General features: G+C 33.0%; 1 protein-coding gene across 2 annotated transcripts; it reads left to right on the top strand.

The window, feature by feature from the left end:
• The first annotated feature begins 823 nt into the window (after positions 1-823).
• LOC132749336 (46 kDa FK506-binding nuclear protein-like) lies at positions 824-23,266 on the top strand. 2 transcript variants are annotated; one of them, XM_060739067.1, is made up of 13 exons: positions 824-928; positions 6,751-6,843; positions 7,627-7,788; positions 8,374-8,466; positions 11,635-11,720; positions 11,878-11,958; positions 12,466-12,613; positions 13,238-13,416; positions 16,218-16,355; positions 16,934-17,224; positions 17,984-18,113; positions 21,308-21,356; positions 22,041-23,266. In XM_060739067.1, the coding sequence occupies exons 1-13, from the start codon at positions 892-894 to the stop codon at positions 22,117-22,119; spliced, it is 1,566 nt and encodes a 521-aa protein (XP_060595050.1). In that variant the 5' UTR covers positions 824-891; the 3' UTR covers positions 22,120-23,266. The 2 variants fall into 2 exon arrangements, with proteins under 2 accessions (XP_060595050.1, XP_060595051.1); XM_060739068.1 differs by having other exon boundaries at positions 864-928; positions 16,221-16,355.
• Positions 23,267-24,143: the final 877 nt, after the last annotated feature.

Below are 24,143 nucleotides of genomic sequence, written 5' to 3'. Positions count from 1 at the left end.
TGTTATTAATCGTATGGTTGCCAAGTGATATAATAATAATAATAATATTATTAATAATAATAATAATAATAATAATAATGATAATGATAATGATAATGATAATAATAATAATAATGATAATGATAATGATAATAATAATAATAATAAACTCCTTATTTAACGAAAGTTTTGTTTGGTTGATTGGGTTTTACATCACACCGACACAGTATAGGTCATATGGCGACGTTTTAGCTTTACTAGGGGAGAAAGACCTTAAGTAGGTGCCCTTCCGTGCATTATTTCAGACACGAACGGGCAAATGAGTAGAACCAGGGACGTTCCATAAGCTAGCTGGATAGCTTCCTCACATGAAAGAATCCGAAGTCCCTGTGGGATTCGAACCCACAGTGGTGGAGGGGCAAGTGCTTTGAAGTCAACGACCTTAACCACTCAGCCCCCATTTAAAACGAAGGTAGCTTATTAAGACATTTCATCAAAGCACCAAAGATAACACATATAATGCAAAATAAATGTATTATTTACAACAATTAACATAAAAATAGACATATTAAAAGTAATTAAAATAAAAATTAAAACATTCATTACAATCATCTTATCCAACAAAAACGATAGATATTATATATAGGGATATTGCTTATAATTTATCTTTTGATGATAATGAATGTTTGAAATGTGATTTTATTAAACAATTTACACTTGTAGAATTTCTTATTTCTAAAGGAACTGTGTGCCATAACAGTTACTTCATACTAGAATAATATAAAGTGTGTTTTGGGTCGTTTTAAAGTGAAGGAAAATATTTAGTAGTTTTCAACCTGTAAAATATGGTTAGCCTTTTACGACATTATAACGGGAAAACTTTTAAGACCACTTTACGATAGCACATGTGCAATGGTACAACTGAAATCAGTAGAAAATATGTTTTGGGGTATTTATAATATTACGTCACTTTTTAAGCAATTGTGTCTTGTGTCATACTAATATTGATCGTTATATTAAAATCTTAATTTACAAAATTACGTTTTTCTTTTGCTCATCTTGTTTTTGCGAGACGATAGGTTCGCTATTTATTTTAATTTTCAAATCGACCTGTTCCTTTCTGTAATGCTGATGGAGAAATACTGCAGCATAAATGACACAGGAAAAAGGGAAAACCCTAATTCAAATTCCAAGTATGAATGGAATTTACCCACACACTTTATTTTCTATTTCAATTCAGTTCAACATGCATGGTACAAATGCGATTTATATAAAAAAAATCAACTAGATCTACAGTATCCACATACTGCCAGTTTTCAATCACAACCACTTTTCAATCATCCCTAGAATTTTTTTATTTTTGACCTTATTTGTCATGTCACCAAATTGTAAGCACATCTTGTATTCACCTTGACTAAATTTATCAGCAGCAATGTCAATTATGGCGATAAAAAAGAAAATGCTAGCATTTTAGTTCAAAATATGTAAAATGTGTGTTTTCCACTAATCCTTTATTTACCCAGTTACAAACCGCAATAGTTTTCTAAAAATAATTGATTTACAGACTCAGTTTTTAGTCAGTCTGCAGAAATGGTAATTAAGTTGGACAACTGTTTCAATATCATAAAGTCATAATGTATACTGCACTTCAAAAGCTGTAATTTTAATATGTACATATTTTACCATTCAGTTCTTAATTGGAAGGTAATACATCAGTAAAGTAACAGTCACTTAACCAAGGAAAAACATTGTCTGTGATAACTTTTCAGTAAGCAGTCACTAGAATGGGGTCATATAGACCCTAAGATCCTAAAAATTTCACAAGAACATGCTTTTTCTGTTATGCAAATTGAAATGTACATCCATACCCCAATTGTGACAGCTTTACCACTGCAAATAGATATCTAGATTGAAAAATGGCATTATAATTAGGTTAAAATTGTTTATTACCATTTATCTGAAGTTGAGTTTGTCAAAATTTCTCCAAAATACAGAACTAATTATATTTTAACATTGTATGACAATTTTTATGTGATACAGTTTATATTTTGTTAACTGATTGAAAAGTGGTTGTGAAATTTTGAAGAACTGGAAAATGGGTCAGTAATGATTTGTCCTCGATTCATAGTAATAATTCAAGTAAAATTTTAAAAAGTTGGTTCATTTATTAGCTGAAATGATAATATTCGCAGAATTGAAAGAGAATTTTTTTATATATAATTTCACTGTCAGTTATTGTTGAAAAATCTGTTAGCTGATCGGAAAGAGGCAGTACGGGGATATTTATATGGCAGTGGGCTATGAGCTGTACGGGCCTGTCGGGCTAACCGTAAGGCATTTTTGTGTCACCTCTACATAGTAGAGGCAACATACAGGAATCATTTCTCCGTCGTCTGTCTAAACTTGTTTAGACAACTTCTCAGAAACTACTGGTGCAATTTCATCCGAACTTTACAGGAATGATCAGTATCAGAATAATACATGGGTTTTCATGTTGAATAAATTTTGGCCGAGTTATGAATAAAAAGGGGTTTTGCCCTTTTATTTTAATGATTTTTGTGTGCCCTGCTACAAAGTAGCTGCAACATGCAATTAGGGATTGTGAGTAGCCTAATTAATTCGGCGTGATCGGTTTGACCCATTTTACAGACTTTTTTTTCTTACTGTCAAACCGTTACGCCTAATTGTAACTGTCATTTTTACGCACGGAAAATCTACCGGTAACACTATCGATAGTTTGGACTGATTTTTACTGCTTAAACCTAAAAGTAACTTCAATTACCTCTAAAGATCAATAGAATATAAATTTTAGTACTAACTTCTCCTAGAAAAAATATTAGATTGTACCTGTCTTAACGCATACATGCGATTTATTTCAAATTTGTACTGTCTACTCTATCTTCGGCGGACATGTTATGACGTCATCGTAAAAAATCGATTCCGTGAAAGCTGGTAGTAGCTACCAGTGTGTCTAGCAGGTAAGTGTGGGTTACGCATGAAGATTAAATTAAACAAAATATCGGGGGAAATAAATCTATTCATCATTTTTTAATAAATGTGTGCATTATTAAATACTATTGAAAAGTATCATTGTATTTAACCTAAAATGCAATGGTCCTGTTGTTTAATATTTTTTAAATATTTTAATACATGTACTCAACATTTATCAATTGGTGGTTTGCCTTCTTGTTTACTGCTAATGACTGCCAAATGTCACTCTCGGATAAAATACTGACTTTATTTATACATGCATATTTATATGACAATTAAGAACGTAAAAGAAATATTGAAGGAAACTATTTGAAATACACTTCAAATTATTCAGTATTTGTACAAATAATATTTCAAGAGCTCTTTTTCACCGATTGCCGATGTATAATACCATATTAAACCTATTGATAAAGTTAAATGTTCTCTTGACATACTTTATTAATTTACTAAAAAGGAACTTTATTGTGATCCAGCCATATGCTGTGTAACTATAAAGGAAGGGTCACATATTTTAATTGAAATAATTTAAATCTTTTTATATAGGATATTAAAAAAAAGTCATTGAGAAGATCAGATTTTTCAAATGAACAGATTAAGACTTATAAATGTATAAGGTGTATGTCTTGTTGTTTCATACTGTTTTGGTGACACTTTTGTTTGTGTCCCTTGTTGTTTTCTCGTCTATGGTAAGTATCTTCCCTTTGCCCCTAGTTTTATTTCTTTATTTCGCCCCCTCCCCCGAATTTCCTATCCCCTTCCCCTGTGCCTGTTAACTTAGTGGTCCTGTTTCATACTGTTTTGGTGACACTTTTGTTTGTGTCCCTTGTTGTTTTCTCGTCTTTGGTAAGTATCTTCCCTTTGCCCCTAGTTTTATTTCTTTATTTCGCCCCCTCCCCGAATTTCCTATCCCCTTCCCCTGTGCTCGTTAACTTAGTGGTCCTATTAATCATTCATTTATTTATTTTCTTTGATTTCCTTCTCAGTTACATTTTAGTGATAAGCCTGACCGTGCTCTCCCTTGCGCCCTGTCCCGTTTTAATTTAGAATCATCCTGGGCTCCTTGCCAATGGTTCATGTTCCTGGGTCGTGTGGGAGTTGCGTTCATTGAACGCCGCCTTTCCTTGTTCATCTTGTTTATCATATTGTATACATGTATACCGAACCGTAACAAACAGATAATGATTATCAATACAAGGTTCGGCAAGCAAGCAAAGAAATGTAAAGAAACAGAAAAAACTTATCCACATTCATGTATCCACCCTCGAAAAAAAAACCCACCAAAAACGCCTGAAACTGCAAAATCGAAACATAAATACACAGGAGTGCCAAAGACGGCTCTGGTAGGTGCAAGTGCTCCCTTTCGCCGGTTTAAACAGAATTGACCACTTAAACATAATAATGTTGAAATTTTTAATCAACATCCACAAATGTGTACATAATACGGCGGTAATCATGGAACTTTCAATGTGACACATTCGAGGTGCCGTTCAACGGGAACTAGACAACATGGAATTTTTAATGGGTATCAGAGGTTTTGGTGTCCTTTTGCGACAGTCGTTCTAACATTTCTCCCATCTGTCTTACATTGTTATGCTATTCAACGTCTAAATAACGGTCACTAAATTTCCTCTTGCTGTGTTTTTATCATAAACCCCGTCAAATCTGTGCGACAATTGTATTTTACTGAGGACTGTCTGAAATTCCATTTTATAGTTTGAAATTTTAAGATTTTTTTTTCGGAATTTTAAAGTTATTTTTGGTTGTTTTGAACTTCTTCCCCTTCACAACCGTCCTCAATTTCTTTTAAAGATAATAAACTAGAAATTGATATGGAGTGTAATATAAATTGAAATTTTTCTTTGCTTCATCATGTATAGTATAATTATAATTATAATTCATTAAGATGTACCTACAATTACATTGTATTTTCGTATGTGGGAAATCATGGCAGGGTTATAAAATAAAAAGGTAGTTCAGAAACTTCACCTAATGATCACAAATGTTAAAAAATCCAACTTAATAATATCTAATTTGACAATTTAAACGGACTTAAATGCAGTATGATCTGACATCATAAACTATTTAATTTGTAAGTAAGGTTATCAGAATTTTCTTTTCACATTCTCTTTTTAATGCTGAAATATTTGTGTGTGAATAAAAGAGTTATCCTGCAATAATTCATATAAATAACATAAACAAATTGTATAATAAAGCTTGGCAAATACAATTGATCGCCGTCGATACCTGTGTTACACCATGGATTTTACCATTACACCGCTTTCCAATATGGCCGCTTTCAATAACATTCAACGATTAAAAAATTAAAGTGGAATATTTAGTCTTCTGTTCGACTTTGAAGTATGATAATTTGGAACCTTGCATAAAAAACGATTCTCGTTCAGGTAATGTATACCGTTTCTTTGAAACTTTTCTAGTTTTCGCTCCCAACAACTTCTAATTGGGAAGCGTCCGTGCATAAAAATGCAGTTCGTGGTTGGACTTGGAAAAAGACAGCGCCCGTCCAAAATTATCTCGGTGTCTCTTTGACAAGTCTAATTAGTTGGACTAGGATTGTGAGATGACACATGTGATCACTGATCACTTAGATTGTTAAAATAAATAACCTAAAACAATTAATGAATATATGAAAGCTTGTGTTTCTAAAAGAAGATTTTATTGAACATCATGAAAACTTATCAATTAATGAAGGTATATTAATTTTTAGCTTTTGATGATCAGAAGTTTTTTCTTCTGAAAATCACAGAGTATAATAATTAAACTCCTTGAGAAAATATGAGGGGAAATAAATTGAAACAGTATTACATCATTTCTATTGACAATATAATGTAATGAAAATGTCATCTTGAACACTTAAAGCTGGTTGTTTGCTCACCAATAAAATGATGCAGTACACCAGTTTTTCACGATTGCTTAAGAACAATAGCTGCTAACGTGTCAGTCCGGGACTTAAATTGACAATAAAGTCTAAAGGTCAATTTCCAGCGGTAGTTAGATTATGACAAAGTTTTTTAACAATTATAACTTGTAAATAAAACAGATTATGACAAAGTATTTTTAATAATTATAAATTGTAAATAAATTAGAATTTCCATCGGCTCACAAAAACTCTTTAATTATATGGGTGAATTCATTTCTGACAGATTAATCCGATATAATATAAATGCCAAACATCTGTAATTATTTACAAAAAACATACATGTTCATTCTTTGTCAAAATGTAACAAGACGTGCTAGCCAAGTTACTGACTTCATCATTGCATTTATTTATTATTGAAAACATGTTGTACGATTAGAACTTCTGGCTGGCAGTACTAGCCACTTCCTATTCATATATCCCTTATCAATGGGGAACATTTATTTTAGTAAACTAAGTTAAGGAAATCTTAGTTATTAACTTAACCATGATTAAATGTACTTTCTCTGTTTCAAATTAATAATTTCACCCTATGGGAGAACTCTTGTAGGAAAGCAAGCTCCTTGATACATTTAGGTCATATGAAGGCTACCAGTCATTTAAGTATTAAATTTTAGCATGCACATTTAGTTACAATTGTAAAATTGTTTTGGTTCAAATTTTCATTTTTCCACAAGTGGAAAAATTCCTGTTTCAATACCCCTGGAAAGAGTCCCGTAATTATCCATAAATTTGTGTATCATATATATTTGTCATCTGATACAATATATCACTGATATGCTTTGCAGAGAGTCAGCAACAGCTCTATTGTAAATTTTATTAGAATTTGTTTCATTTTTTTGCAGCACTTGTTTTAGAAGAGGGAAAGCGCTACAGTCAGATTGTAGAGCAATCTTTCCATATAAGCATGGCAGCTCTAGAACTTCCAACAGATGCAGGTAAACTTTGCTGATAGAAATAATTAATATGTACATGTACCTGGTAATGAGATTTTGTCATCAAACTTTAAATTTTGCTGTTTATTAAATTAAAAAAAATCTAAGTAAAGATAAAAAAAACAAACAAAGATATTGGTTCTTACTTTTTGAAGCTTAATTAAGAAAAAATTATCTGCTTAGCAGCTCAGGCCTTTTTTTGTCGTAAAGTTTTTCCAATTTAGGAAAAAGGTTATCATGAAATGTCAATTTGGGAAAATATGCTAGCATTCAAGGTGATACAATTAATTGTTAAAATAAATCTAAATAAATCTTACTTAAACTGTTCAGCTTTTTCTGTGATATCAAAAATACAAGGATAGGCCAAAATGTGTGCAAATGTTAAACTGATAATCAACTAAAAGTCATGTTTTTTGTACAAAACATGAATATATTCCCTAAAGCTATTTCACAACATCAAAATAGAAAATGCGGTACTTTTTCTTTCAAATTGCTGACTTCTAGATTGGGAATATTTTTTTGGATTGGAAAAAAACACAACATAATTTGGATGGGGAATGGGCCCCATAATGGGATCTGTGGGATAGGGGAAAAAAGGCCTGCAGTTAGCCGATTGTGTTAGAGGAAACTATGTAGAAATATTGCATTAGTTTTTGGATGGGCCTGATTTATCATTATATGCATGATTATATGAATAATATGAATATTTGTTATATTTCCTAAGATTTGAAGAATTTTAACAGTTCAACTTTTAATTGAAATTTTTTTTATGCATACTTATTACAGAAACATTGAAAGGTAAACATCATCAGTCAGTATCGGTGATGGTGGCAAGCCAGAAGTCAGAGTTTTTGATTTGTTCTTTAAACTACAAACATCAGACACAACAACCTCTAGATCTCAACTTCAATGAGGGGGAGGAAGTAACATTTTTCATTAACGGGCCAGGTAAAAATTCTAAAAGTGACTTCAGTGTCTATTCTAGGATTCGAAAAACAAGGGGGATTGTTATTGAAAAAAGAGAATTTATTACATTTGTTGATTTTTTCCCTTCTTTTTCTATGTAAAATGTTCCCCCTGCCTCTAAATTAATAATTTCACCCTATGGGAGAACTCTAATTTCCATGAAAACATTTTTTATCTAAAATTTGAAAAATTCTTTACCTGAAGAAATGAACTACTTTTAAACACAATGTAAAGAATTATCCAGTAAGTACTATATGTAACTATTGACAGTAATCTTTAACAAATGGTAGCTTTAATTCTTTTGTGTTCTACATAATCTGGCAAGATAAACTTACTTAGTACTGTAACTGTAACAAAAATGTTTTTTAGATAAATATTTATATATCGTCATGTATATTTCAAGTATTTAAAAAAAAAATATATGTCACTTTTCTTAAATAATTTCGGGTTCTATTTATTTGACTAGTTGACTATTTAATAGAAATATATGCATAAACAGGTATTTTGACTGGTTATTACTCAAATGTTAATTACAAGTTGCAACATTTAAATTTTGATCATTTTCAGGGAATATACATTTGACGGGCTACCAACTTGAAGATAATGATATGGATGCAATGGAAGATTTTGATATGGAAGAGGAGGATTCTGACGAAGAAGGTAGTTATTAGCTTACCTTAGTCCTAAGCTTTTGTCAATAACCCACAAGCTCTTTAAAACAATTTCCCAAATTAAACAACTTGGTGGTTTTTGACCAAACTTCACAAAAATAGCCCTCTCCAAAAGGTATATAAATATTTCCAGTCTGATACTTATATAGGTCACAGTAGTTATGAATAGACATTCAAAATGAAATCTGTAATATTTCTTTTCTTGACAAGGTGTAATAGATGTTTGGCATTTAACAGCAGGTTGTGGTCCTTTACAAATGCCCACAAGTCAAAATAGCCACAACTCTTGGGATCACTTAGTTTACATAGACTTGTATAGGAAAATTCAGGATGTAATGTTAGGACAATATCACAATATGTTTGATTATAATACAGGGGTTGCAATATAGTTTTCATCCAAAAGGGCCATAAAATACTTAACAGGCATCTATACTCAAGTATACACTTTGCAGTGTTTTTTTTATGCCCCCGGGCATATAGTAATTGAACCGTCTGTCCATCCGTCTGTCTGTACGAGGTTAACCTAGAATGGCAAGTTGGATTTTTCTTAAGTTCTACCTGTACCAATGGCTTTCAAGTTTACACACTTACTAATCAATACGAAGTACATGATCTGGGCAAGTTACATAACTCTGGCTTTCATATTTACCAAGTTATTGCCCTTTTCAGCACTTAAAATGAATAATGGTTAACCTTAAACGGCAAGTTGGAAATATCTTAAGTTCTATCTATACTAATGGCTTTATAATTTCCACACTTACTTATCAATACAATGTACATGATATTGCCAAGTTATATAACTGTGTCATCCATATTTCCCAGTTATTTCCCTTTTTTCACTTTGAAAATAGGGCCTTGTCTGGTTAACCTATTTCGGCAAGTTGGATTTATCTTAAATTTCTCCTAATTGCTTAATTTGTTTAATGATATCTTTCATATTTAGTAGGTGGATACCTTTGATGGTCCTCTATTTTTTTATGGAGTAAGCCGTCTCTAGGGTCAAGGTCAAGGTCACTGGTTTAAAAAATAAATATGAACATTTTTGCTCATACAGCCTTTATTTTTTAGTTGATGTTTTAGTTTAAACATGCCAAGGGAGGTCCTCCTTCTTTGGGTGTAGTAAGGGTCATTTGGGTCAAGGTCAATGTTACCAATGTCAAGGTCACCAATGTTAAAAATAGATTTTTACATTTTACAGGTATATTGACATTATTCTAAAGACAGATGTTATTTATAATTGATAGAAACACACACTTTGATGGAGTTAGTGGTCAGTTGGGTCAAGGTCACCAGTGCTAAAAATAGAATTTTACACATTTGCTCATACAGCCTTTATTAAGTGACAGATATATTTATATTTGGTAGGAAGATAACTTGAATGATAATCATCCTTTTGATTGGGGTAGGGATCAGTGGGTCAAGGTCACTTGTGCTAAAATAGATTTTTACACTTTTGCCCATACAGCCTTTATTTATTGACAGCTGTATTTCATATTTGGTAGGAAGATAACTTGCATGGTATTCTTCTTTTGGATGGAGTAAGGGGTCAGTTGGGTCAAGGTCACCAGTGCTAAAAATAGATTTTTACACTTTTGCCCATACAGCCTTTATTTATTGACAGATGTATTCATATTTGGTAGGAAGATAACTTACATGGTATTCTTCTTTTGGATAGAGTTAGGGGTCAGTTTGGTCAAGGTCACCAGTGCTCAAAATAGATTTTTACACTTTTGCCCATACAGCCTTTATTTAATGACAATGTATTTCATATTTGGTAGCAAGATAACTTGCATGAAGTTGAATATTTTTCAACTTCACAAGTCAGAGCAATGACTTGGCAACTTATATTTTTCACAATTACAAAATGCCATGACTTTGTCAAGCTATATAACTTGTGTTTACAATTTTTTGGCAATTTTTCTGTCCATAACTGAGTGAATGGGTAAACATTTTTTGAAATACTGCTACTGACAAGAATCTGAGCCGGGGGCATTTGTGTTTAACAAACACGTTCTTGTTTCTTTATATAACTACTACCCTAAAACGTTACTGTTCCCAATAGAAAATAGGCATTAAAATTTCCAATGTTTAAATTCCCAAAATGGCTGTTCAAATTCCCACAAGGCCAACTGATTTCTCTGAAATCATTTAAATCCAACATATTAAATTACCACTCAATAGTTCTACCTGGACAGTGGAAGCTGTTAACTATCTTTATTCATGATGGCTAATCTTATTTGTAGCTGAAAAAATGAATGAAAAAATTCCCAATTTAAGTCAAAATAACGCATTTTGTCCCAATCAGTCTGGTACCGGCACCATTCCCAAAGTAGAAAAAAAAACCGCTGCTTTGCCATATGTAAAAGATTACATGAAAAGCTTAAAGTGCTTGCTTAAAATCTACTCAGTAACAGTAGAAAGACTTGGGTTCTTGTATTTGCTGCTATGACGTTATAACTAAGGAGTCAGGACATAGGTCCGAAGCCATAAACATGCAAAAGCATGTGCAGGCCGTAAAGGAAGCTAATTACTGGTCTTAATTTACCTGATTCTACCAAGGTTTCATGTTTGCATAAGTATTCTGGTAATCAGAAGTCTGTATGATGGTGTAAGTTGTTCAGTTTCTCAGTGTCCAATATCAATGCTGTATTTGAAATATTGACAAGGCCGCATGAAATGTAAAATCTTTTGTTACCAATCTATCTATAATTTTTGAAGTGAAAATGGCTATAAATTTTTAAGGTTTTTAGCAGATCAATATTGATGCTATTTATCTGGTTACTTCCCATTTGACTGATCAGTATAATAACTTTGCTGTACTGTACCCTTACTGTGAGTTGCTAGCTAGCATGAAACAGGAATAGCTGTATACTGTCCCACAGAATACTCTAAACATCTTTAAGGAATACATTTAAATCTTATTTTGTGAAATTAAGTCATAATAGATATGCCATTTGTAGTTGTTATTAGTCAAATACATCTTCTTGTGCTATAGAAATAATTGGCTTCCATCAGTGATTGAAGTATTGAGAGAAATATTAAAATTCCTTAAGGACAACATGCAAATGTATTCCATGTGTACTCTTTAATGTTAATAAATGGTCCATGTTTCATGTTGATAAAGCTTCTATTTCACATTACTGTATTTTATTTCCAGTACCAGAACTGGTCACTCCTGGTAAACGAAAGAAGAGTTCTCAAGCTCTGGTTCCAAACAAGAAAACTAAATGGCTTACACCAGGGGTACGTATCATAACTGTTACAGTATACATGTACATTTGAATAGAAATTGTGACATTTTTTAATACAAAAAAAGAATTTACATGATAATTTGTGATGATATGTGTTTTTGTACAATGTATTATTCTTTAATTGATGCAAATATTGTTTTAATCAATAGGGCAGTGAGTTTTCTGAAGATGATGATGAAGATAGTGATGAAGACAGTGATGATGATGAAGACTTGAATACAACAGATCTGGTATGTAATATGTTGATAATTTGAAGAAGAAAAAAACCCTCAGAATATATTGTTGCAGTAGCTTTGTGAGGCTTTGTACTTTGCTATGAGCAGCATTGGAAAATCAATGTCTTGCAAGATTGAAAGTAGAGCTAGATATCAAGTTCACATGTTGGGAGTAGCAAATTGACAATATTATCAAATTACTGTGTATTTTCATTGAAGAATTGTGAAAAAAGTAAAAAAACAACACTTTTTATGCTTTGTGAATGGGGCCCTATTTGTTTCCCTAAATCTGCTTAACAGAAAACCCACTGACTGTATTACCAATAAGATTATGTTTATCCTCTAGAAGGGACAGTGAGTAATTCCTATTCATTACAATATGTATGTTCTGTGCTATATTATGTATGTATGGTACATATTTTTCTAAACTCAGTGAAATTTATGAATGCTTCGGAGGTTTGAATTTCTTTTAATTAACTTCACATAAACTATCCTTGCTTTTCATAACAACAAATAATATAGCTGGACAATATGGCTGCTGAGAGTGATGATGAAGATGATGATGATTTTGACATAGAAGATGATGAGGATGATGATGATGACGATGATGACGACGACGACTTTGGAGAAGAAGATTTTGATGATTTAGAAGAAGAAGACGAAAGTGATGGTAATGAATTTGTTCTTGAAAGTAGAAGTGGTGACAATTACTTGTATGTGATTGGTATTGCACTGCTGAATGAATTTGACATGCCGACTTTAAGAGATATTTTCCATTTCTTGTATTTTCTTGCTGTTTGCAAAATGAAATTTGTAAAACTTACGTGTCATGGTTTCCTTGATTAAATTATTAGATTTGTATTGCACACATCATTTGATATACTGTTCATAGGGCATGTTGGGTATTCCTTTGCTGGTGTCAAGAATCTTGGTATAAAACTTTAAAGCTGTATGTGACTTAGATATATTATGAAGATACTGAAAATATACAGTCTCTTTTTAGATGTAAAATAAACATCTTTTGAGTACACAAAGAGAAGATATATATTTTGTTTAATCCTCTACACTATATAGGTGAACGCAGAATTAATACATAGCATCATTAAAATAACTTGCAGCAGTTAAAAAGCACATTGCACCTCATGATCAAACAATTTGTCATTCTTAAAAATTGGTAGATCTAAAAATTACTTTATCATTAAAATAATTACTTTAGTCTTATTAGAGCTCTCTTCACTTAAAGAAAGAAGTGTTGTATATGAAATAATTTGATATATCTGTTTGGGTATTGTAGAGGATATGGAAGTTGAGAAGACACCAAAACAAAAGCCACAGAAGACAAAAGAGACTCCAAAGCAGCAGATGAAAAAGGAGAAGCAGACCCCAAAACCAGAGCAGTCTAAAACACCTAAACAAGATGCTGTGAAAACACCAAAACAAGAGAAAAATAAAACCCCAAAACAAGATAAAAATGTATGTAAAGAAATTTTAAAGTAAAGTTTAACTCACAGATGATTAACAAAACACTATTGTTAGTCAATTGTCTTTTAAAATAACAGTTTTTTAATACATATGAACCTTTAAATGTAGTAACTAGTAAGCTGAAGTTAAGAACAAAGTAGACATTTGACTGTCCTTTGTAAAAACTCAAGATATTTTGTAATTATACCCCAAAAACGAAGTTTGGGGTGGGGGGGGGGGGGTATATAGGAGTCACCCGGTGGTCGGTCGGTCGGTCCAGACGTCCGTTGCATTTTCCTTGTCCGGAGCATAACTTGAAGACTAATGGTTGGAATTCAATATAACTACGTACAATGGTCAAGCACATTGAGAGGAAGTGCAGTGCACAAGAACCATAACTCTATCTTGACTAATTACAGAGTTATTGCCCTTTGTTACTTTTCCTTGTTCGGGCATAACTTGAAAACTACTGGTTGGAATTCAAAACAACTTCATATATTTGTCAAACACAATAAGGGGAAGTGCAGTGCACAAGAACCATAACTCTATCCAAAGTAATTACAGAGTTATTGCCCTTTGTTACTTTTCCATTGCTCTCTTTTGTCCGGACCTTAACTTGAAGACTAATGGTTGGAATTCAATATAACTATATACAATGGTCAAGCACATTGAGAGGAAGTGCAGTGCACAAGAACCATAACTCTATCTTGACTAATTACAGAGTTATTGCCCTTTGTTACTTTTCCTCGTCCGGGGCATAACTTGAAAACTATTGGTTGGAATTCAAAACAACTTCCTACAATTGTCAAACACAATAAGGGGAAGTGCAGTGCACAAGAACCATATCTCTATCTAAAATATTTACAGAGTTATTGCCCTTTGTTACTTTTCCATTGCTTTCTTTTGTCCAGACCATAACTTGAAGACTAATGGTTGGAATTCAATATAACTACATACAATGGACAAGCACATTGAGAGGAAGTGCAGTGCACAAGAACCATAACTCTATCTTGACTAATTACAGAGTTATTGCCCTTTGTTACTTTTCCTTGTTCGGGGCATAACTTGAAAACTACTGGTTGGAATTCAAAACAATTTCATACAATTGTCAAACACAGTAAGGGGAAGTGCAGTGCATAAGAACAATAACTCTATCTAAATTACAGAGTTATTGCCCTTTGTTACTTTTCAATTGCTTTCTTTTGTCCGGACCATAACTTGAAGACTAATTGTTGGAATTCATTATAACTATATACAATGATCAAGCATATTTAGAGGAAGTGCAGTGCACAAGAACCATAACTCCATCTTGACAAATTACAGAGTTATTGCCCTTTGTTACTTTTCCTTGTCCAGAGCATGACTTGTAAACTACTGGTTGGAATTCAAAACAACTTCATACAGTTGTCAAGCACAATAAGGGGATGTGCAGTGCACAAGAGCCATTACTCCATCTTGACTAATTACAGAGTTATTGCCCTTTGTTACTTTTCCATTGCTTTTTTTGTCCGGAGCATAACTTGAAGACTAATGGTTGGAATTCAATATAACTTCATACAATGGTCAAGCACATTGAGAGGAAGTGCAGTGCACAAGAACCATAACTCTATCTTGACAAATTACAGAGTTATTGCCCTTTGTTACTTTTCCTTGTCCAGAGCATAACTTGAAAACTACTGTTTGGAATTCAATACAACTTCATACAGTTGTCAAGGACATTAAAAGGAAGTGCAGTGCATAAGAGCCATAACTCCATTTTGACAAAATACAGAGTTACTGCCCTTTGATACTTTTCCTTGTCTGGAGCATAACTTAAAACGTACTGGTTGGAATTCAAAACAACTTCATACAATGGTCAAGCACAAAAAGAGGAAGTGCAGTACACAAGAACTATAACTCCATTTCAATATTTATAGAGTTATTGCCCTTTGTTCCTTTTCTTTGTCTTTCTGGGCTTATTACAGAGTAATTCAATAAAACTTCATCAATTGCCTACCACATTGAAAGGAAATGCAACATACAAGAACCACAACTATCTTTAATTGCCCACAACCATAATTCTGTTACTAGTAACATCCTCATTTCCGAAGCAGTCTTGTGGGGGTATTAATCACATTTAGTGATAGTTCTAGTTTAGTCTGACTGTATGTGATGTAACAGCAGTGATGTAAGCAGATCTCTTGTTCTGTCTAGTAAAACAGATGATCATGTTATGAGGTTTTTATATGACAGAAGAGTGAAGAAAACTTCATTTTGCTTATGGTTTTGATTGATTTTCAAATAGAGCTTTATTAGAAAGAAGACTTGAGAATAATAATATCTGTCATATTTTGCAGTTCGGATCGAAATATCCGTCCCGAGGTGACCCGCCCATGGGCGGGTGACCGAGGGACGGATATTCCGATCCGAACCGCAAACATATGTCAGATATTTTTTCTTGCATATTCTACCATATTCCATTATATTTTAAATTCTTTATCTTTATTTTCAATGAAAATTTATATCATTACAACCGTAACTACTTTCATTCAACAGCGTATGAATTACAAAATCATTCATAACGGTAAAATTACGTCATCAAATATCGTGCCATTGTACAGCACGCGACTCATCTGGAACCCCCCATGCCAGATGAAATTTTTGGCATGGGTAAAACTTACGGAAACGCCAGTCTGATATGCTAGAAGATTTTATCTGGCTGTAGGTTAAATTGATGCTTATTGGATGTCATACTTATTACTTGAGACTAAGTGATACACACTGCATGATTTAACAATTAATTTTGTTATAAATATTTACTGTTGTTTACACAGCAGGATCAGGGCAAGAAGGTCACAGCTACTCCAGTTGCCACACCAGGTCCTGGAGGAGATGCCGAGACACAGTCAGCTAAGAAGAAGAAAAAAAAGAAGAAGAAGAACAAGAACGTAGAGAATGGGGACGCAGACCAGGTAAAAATATGTTTCATTGTATGATTATATTACATGCTTATTAGGGGTATTGATGTAATGTTAATACTGAAATGCTGGAACATCTTTAAATTGAATTTGTAGCATGAAATGCACCAGCTAATTGTTAACTCTTAGTCTCTACCAAAAGGGAATGTGGGCATTATAATCCAAGTTTTCACTACCATATAATGTTGTGTTGTTTTCTTTCGAGTGGAAGATAAGGTCAAGTTAAAGTGCATTTTGAATTTACCATCTTCTATAATAATAAAGAGCAGTTAGCAGTTCTACGTAGTCATTGAATTGTTTACATGAATTAGTTATAAACTCTACTATTAATATGTCCAAATTATTGGTGGTACTTCAGTCTCGAAATTCTTGACTGGGAAAGGTTGAGTATTTGCCACCAGCACTATGTGAAGTCCGTCAAGCCAAGGGTCTACACATTAAGATAAATACTTTTAAATTTTCATCTTGATCTCCCAAAAATTGAGATCACACTTGCCATATAGGAATTGGGACAATTTCTTTATTCAGATTTAGCTATGATTTGGTAAATATGGGGCAAAATATTTTTTCAGCAACAAGGTGGAAAAACACCACAACCAAACACCCCTAAGCCAGGACAACAAAACACCCCTAAACCAGGACAACAAAACACTCCTAAACCAGGACAGAATCAGCAGACACCTGGTCAGAAACAACAAAACAAACAAGATCAACAGGGCAAAACCCCACAACAAAGTAAAACCCCACAGCAGAGTAAAACTCCTCAACCAAATAAGACCCCGAAGAAACAAGTGCTTGCTGGAGGAATTATTGCCGAGGATATACAGATAGGGGATGGTGCTCCAGCTAAGAAAGGAAGAATGGTAATAAAATCTGAAACATCGATTATAAAATATTAAATTTTTAATGTTAAAACCTTAATTGTTTTATTTTGATATTTAGTTTTCCTGTTATTTAAAAGAAAAGTTTTGGAGTAGTACAAACTGCATATATGGAAGGGGAGCTGTAGTTGAGTAGCTGTAGTCAAGTTGCTAAGTTGTTTAATGGATATCTAATCATTCTTGTGTCAGAAGTATGTTTTTGTGCAATACTGAACATCAGTGCTTGGTATTTGCTGGAAGGTTCAAGCCTTTATGACATCACAATCTGGCTAAAATAAATATCTTTAACCGTATGCACATAAAATATCTTAATTAAATGGACTGCATCCAACCATTCATCATTTTTCGGGGAGAATTTCACATATGTACTAACTGAACAGAGAACAGTGCAGACCATGATCAATCAGCATGATGTGCCTGCTGGTCTGTTGAGGCCAGCAGGTTAAGTGTTAAAATTAAATGAGCGGAAGCGCAGGCTGGTCTGGATCCATGCTGGTCGCAAACGCATTATGTTGGTTTTGTCATGAAGCGGCTCAAATGGTTTATATGCACTGATTGAGACCTGAGAACTTTTTTCTCAAGGTTCAGGAAAAAATTGTTAAGTTCTTGCTACTAATTCAATTATTCTAACTTGTCCCATATTAATTATCAATAAACAACTACCAGTTACATTTATTACTTTTAATTACTTGTACATTTTAGACATATTGAAGGCTAATATTTTACTATTTTATACATTAGGCACATGTGTACTATGTTGGTAAACTACAGAAGGACGGTCGACAATTTGATTCCTGTACATCTGGTAAACCATTTAAATTTAAACTTGGACTTGGTGAAGTTATACAGGGCTGGGATAAAGGTGTTGAAGGTAAATTCTTTTAAGTAATGAGATATTGTAAATTAATAAAATATTGAGGGGAAAGTTTGTTTGAATTTAGTCTTGACAGTATTACAGTTGTTTACTGTCAGGCAATTACTGTATGTGTAGAAATATTTGCGGGCTTCAAATTTTCGCGATCTTCACCCTGACATTCGATCCGCGAATTCATGTTTAGCGTGAATATTTCTACAGCAATAATTTCTTAATAGTCATTTTGTCCGGAGCATATCTCCTACATGTATGGAGGGATTTTAATGAAACTTCATATAAATGTTCACCACCATGAGGAGCAGTGTCGCGCACATGAACCAGGTCTCTAGGTCAAAGGTCAAGGTCACACTTAGAGCTCATTGAAAAATGCTTGTCCGGAGCAAAACTTCCACATGTATAGAGGGATTTCAATATTACTTGGCACAAATGTTCACCATTGTGAGGCGGAGTGTCGCGTGCAAGATTCAGGTCCTTGCGGCCAAGGTCAAGGTCACACATAGAGGTCAAAGTTCAGATAAAAATATGAAGATGTGTATATGGACCATTTAGTCATCATTTATTGAGGGATTGTAACACAAACGGTCATTATCAAGACTATGGCTGTGATACATATAATTTAGGTCAATATATACAAGGTCAAGGTCACTAAAGATGATAAAATATCCAGATTTTGTAAAAGGAATTTAATCAAAGGGAGACAACAAAGTTATTACTTTGTTCATAAATGACTTACACAATTACTCCCCTTCACTTTCAATTCTAAAAATAGAATTTAATCAAAGGGCATGAAATAATCCTCTTTCTTGGACTTGAGTATGTTCTAAAGAATGTAACATTTATTTACACATGTTTCATTCATTGGTCAAGATTCTTAACTGTGATAACTATGGTGTTCTGTAGACTTGGTATTTGTTCATAAAGATCATACAGTAATTACCTTATCAAATGTAAATACTTTCTCATAGAAATTTAATTATATTTTAATTTTCAAGTAAATATCAGTTCAGCTCATTCAAAGATTAAGAATTGTAATGAAACGATTTCCCTAGAATAAAATCTTAAATCAGAATTTTTTAGTTATTAAATTACATGTACTTTTTATACGCCCGTTTAAAAAAAGATAAAAATATGAAGATGTGTATAGGGACGATTTAATCATCATTTATTGAGGGATTGTAACACAAATGGTCATTATAATGACTACGGCTGTGACACATGTACTTTAGGTCAATATATGCAAGGTCAAGGTCACTAAAGATGGTGAAATATCCAGATTTTGTCTGGAGCATATCTCCTACATGTATGGAAGAATTTTTATAATACTTTATGGAAATGTTCACCACCATGATATGTATTGCTCCATGCATGATCCAGGTCTCCAGGTCAAAGGTCAAGGTCACACTTGGAGCTCATTGAAAAACGCTTGTCCGGAGCAAAACTTCTACATTCATTGGGGGTTTTCAATATAACTTGGCACAAATGTTCACCATTGTGAGGCTGAGTGTCGCATGCAAAATTCAGATCCCTGCGACCAAAGTCAAGGTTACACATAGAGGTCAAAGTTCAGATAAAAATTTGAAGATGGTTATAGGGACCATTTAGTCATCATTTATTGATGGATTGTAGCACAAATGGTAACTATCATGACTACAGGTGTTACACATTTAATTTAGGTTAATATTTGCAAGGTCAAGGTCACTGGAGATGATTAAATATCCAGATGTTGTCCGGAGCATATTTTCTACATGCATGGAGGAATTTTAATGTTACTTTTATAGAATTGTTCACCACCATGAGACGTAGTGCCTGCACATAAACCAAGTCTCTAGGTCAAAGGTGAAGGTCACAGTTAGAGCTCATAGAAAAACACTTGTCTGGAGCAAAACTTCTACATGCATAGAGGGATTTCAATATAATTTGGCACAAATGTTCATCATTGTGAGGCTGAGTGCCGTGCATAAAATTCAGGTCCCTGCGACCAAGGTCAAGGTCACACATTCTGTGCATATCTTCCCTATTGATTTGTTTTAAGGTTCATTTAACAACACAGTGCCAAGAATAAAAACTTGCTTGCTAGATAACACTTATCCATAATGCCCCCATCTCCATCTAAAGCTTTTTCGTAAACGGGCGTATTTTGTGACTATGGCACCCTTGTTTACCTGAGGGGTCTACACGAATTTATGATTTTCGGCAGTCACCTCCGCGAATTCAAAATAGCGCGAATATTTGTATAGACCCCCAAAATGGACCTTTCCGCGAAAATTTGCTTCCGCAAATTCAAATACACATACAGAACTTAAAAAGTGTATACTACTGAATACTTTTGTATCTGTTACCTGAACAGCATTATGTTATCTTAAACATAGATGTAGGACATATAGCTTTATAAACTGTTGTCTACTAGGCAGGGGATGTTAAACCTTGGTCTTCCTTCACCATTAAAACTGTCAAGGGGAGCGTCCGAGTCCGAGTAGTTAAGTTTGTAGACTTTCCTCTTGCACCTCACCGCTGTAGGTTTGAATCCTGACAGGGACTTGGATTCTTTCATGAGGGGAAGCCTTCCAGCTAGCTTACGAAACATTGGTGGTTCTACTCTGGTGCCCATTTACACAAGGAGGAGCACCTGAGGTCTTCCTCGACCAGTAAAGCTGGAAAGTTGACATATGACTTGTACTGTGTTGGTGCGATGTAAAACCCAAACACGTAAAAACCTGTTGATTTGCTATATAACCTTTATGTGTCTTTCCAGCAATTTTTTTAAAAAAGACTCTGTGATGACTTATAACAAGCATGGGTAACCCCATAAATAAAACAGTTTATAACACATACAGTTGTATTTGAGAAAACACATGTGACATTTTTATTTCATCTTCATCGTTATACATTGATAGAAAATTTTCCATCTATGGCAGCCCTACTTCTAAATAGTCACAACAAAACAAGTGTCATGCGCAGGTCAGGAATCAAATATAAAAGTAAAGAACTTTAGGAGGAAAGATGCCAGCTCCATGTGTTTATTGTAAATTTGTGATTTGATATTAGATGTATCTCTTTTACATTTTCTTTTTTCTTTGGCTTCAAAAAAAGTCAAATTTTGGTTTACAGTGAACATCTTGGCACAATATATAGAAGTGATATTACATTTTACTAAATTATTATTAATGATCATATGCGTCATGTATTTAAAGGTATGAAGATGGGAGGAAAGAGAAGATTGACGATACCTCCACAACAAGGGTAAGTTTTCTCCCTTACTGCACTTAATCTACCAGTAACAAACTCATTTTAACCTTCCTTCACTCTTGGTTTAAATTTTAGTGATTACAAGAATTGAGCTAGCAACAGGATAAATTACTGTCAATTTGCTTGAATGCATATGGTAACCTTAGTGCAGTAATAGGTTAACTCTTATTAAATTATATTATGGACTTAACCTGTTACTGCACTAAAGTGACAATATATTGGTTATTGTAAGCCTACATCCTCTTAGTGTTAAATCTTAGTGATCATTTTGGCCCATGCCCTACGAGTATTGTAATAAGAAAATCTACTTTGTGTGCTTTTATGTAAAACAATGTTATCTTAAATGATGTGATATGATGATAGTTTAGAAGAGAAAAATATTGAACTTGAACAAAAAATGCTTTGAAGATATTCCAATATTGATACTGATCTTAAACTTGATCCTGACAGAATTTGTTACAGCGATTTTTAGTGACTTGTATGCTTCATTATCCTCACCTAGAGGCCCAGGTTATATAATCTTACAACTGTTGCTACTAGGTCATATAACTGGTCATAAATCTTGATATCTACATCTCAATATAACCATGATTTATTGTTAGTTATAATACAGCTGTAGAAATTGTATGGTGCAGAAGTGATGGAAGTGTTATGATATATTGTTGGGATATATTTCAGGTATGGAAACCAGAGGTCAGGACCAATACCACCTAATAGCACCCTAGTGTTTGAAGTAGAACTGAAAAATGTTAGCTGAGAGAAAAAAAACATAAGGCAAAGTAAAAGTCAATTAAGACAATGTGACCAAGTATAAATACCAGGTGATAACATGTCAGGTTGATCTATTGGAATTATCTGTCAAAGGCAGCATGATGGTGAAAGATTCAGGATTGCATTTGTATTATTTTATCTTATTGCATATTTTAAAGAAGAGCTCAGATTTTAAATCGTTGGTAATGTTTTATTAATTTTGTCATTTATTTATCCTTTATGAACTGATTTTATGATGTAATTCAATCACTTTGAAAATTCAGACATTGAAATTAATCCACAAGGCTCTATGAGAAAACACTAATTGTAAGTTATATTGTTAAACATAGAGTGATGCAAATAATTCAAGTTTCCATGTATGGCAACAGAAAAATATTATCCTTAAAAGTTTGTTTTTATATCATTAATAGAAATATTTGTCTGAAAAGAGGTTAAAGCTAAAATCCTAAAATGTAATAGTAAAAACATCATATTAAGGTATCTTAATTGAAAGAAAAATGTTTATTTTTTCAATAAAAGCTATTCACCCATGCCTGAAGTTGTAAGTAAATCTACTAAAGAAAAAGTTGAATATTTTGTTAGGAAATGTTCTTAACATAGAGAATTCTGTTCCTTTGTTTGTGTACTAAAATTTTATTGTATTCATTTTAGTAAATCACCATTTGTGCAACATTGAAGACTTAATACTTATATAGGATGAATGTATTTTCCTGATTGGAATGTAAGAAATAGTATAAATATATTTTCTGTCATCACATTGTTAACGTTATGGAAATATCATTTTTAGTGTTTTAAGGTGTTTCCTTTATACACAAAAGTGGGCATTATTTATAAATGTATGTTTGGTTCTTTTTTCTTTTCACATTTTCATAAAGTGGTGTTATTTTTAGAGTAAAGATATAAAAATTCAGTTTTAGAAATGTCCTAAAATATTTTTTAATACACAAAGTTGCCAACTTGTAAATACTTTAGTACCATGAAATGGTATTCTTGTATATGACAGTATGTCAGGTATAGCATTGCCACTGGTTAACTATTGATAGATTAAAAACCATATTATCTACCAAGCAAGTGTATAGTACTAGTGTGGCAACACAACTATATTTCTAATGTCTGTACATTGAGTGAGCAAAGTAAAACATGTTTGTTATAAACTGAATATCATTCAGTTATTTGCTACGTGTAAAGTTTATGATTATATTTGGATGGAATGATTCATTGTGTATACATGTATGTGTGTGTGATTGTGTTTTTACCTAGCCAGTACATAATACAGGTGTATAGTTTAAATGTTTTTATTGTAATATTCAATATATCACAGCCCGAATGTGTTCATACCTGTTTAAAACAGGTGATAGTGATTGTTTATTAAAAACAAATGATTTCATGAAGCTGCAAATAATTGTTTTAGGCTTTGAAGGAGGTAAACTGCTTCCCAGGTTTATTGCAGAACTCGCCGAGGTCATATTAACAAAGAGACAATTAAGAAATCTATATAACAGTTTGAGCTGAAGAGTTATACATGTCAAGTTTTAGTTTTAGTTGTTGGTATTATGTTCCATGTTGATTATATATTAGTATGATTTACCTCAGTTTAAAACAGTACCTGTATGATAATCATCATTTTTATCTGAAGACTATAGATGAATTCAGACTGGAAAGAATCTGGTTTTTCTCCCCAGTTAACCTAATTGCATGACTCAAAAACTTCAAATTTTGCACATTTGAAGTACTGTATTTCAAAAAAGAGAGTGGAAAAATTGGATGCAATTTGGTGAAAATTATCATTTGTAAATCAGCCATTCATTTGATAAAATATTTAGAGAAAACTGAATAGACAGTATGGAGTTACTACTTAGTTACTTTACATTTTGAACATGCTAACATTGCAGATTGTGCTGTACATGTCTTGTTTGTTTACATAATTACCTCCCTTGAACTGTCCAGCTAGCTTATGGAAAGTTGGTGATTTTACTTGGGTGTCTGCTCATGTCTGAAATAATGCACAAA

Source organism: Ruditapes philippinarum, unplaced genomic scaffold (genome assembly GCF_026571515.1).
Source record: "Ruditapes philippinarum isolate M1 unplaced genomic scaffold, ASM2657151v2 ctg113_1_1_1_1, whole genome shotgun sequence".
NCBI classification, from domain to species: domain Eukaryota; kingdom Metazoa; phylum Mollusca; class Bivalvia; order Venerida; family Veneridae; genus Ruditapes; species Ruditapes philippinarum.
This window is presented reverse-complemented; position numbering and strand designations above follow the sequence as displayed.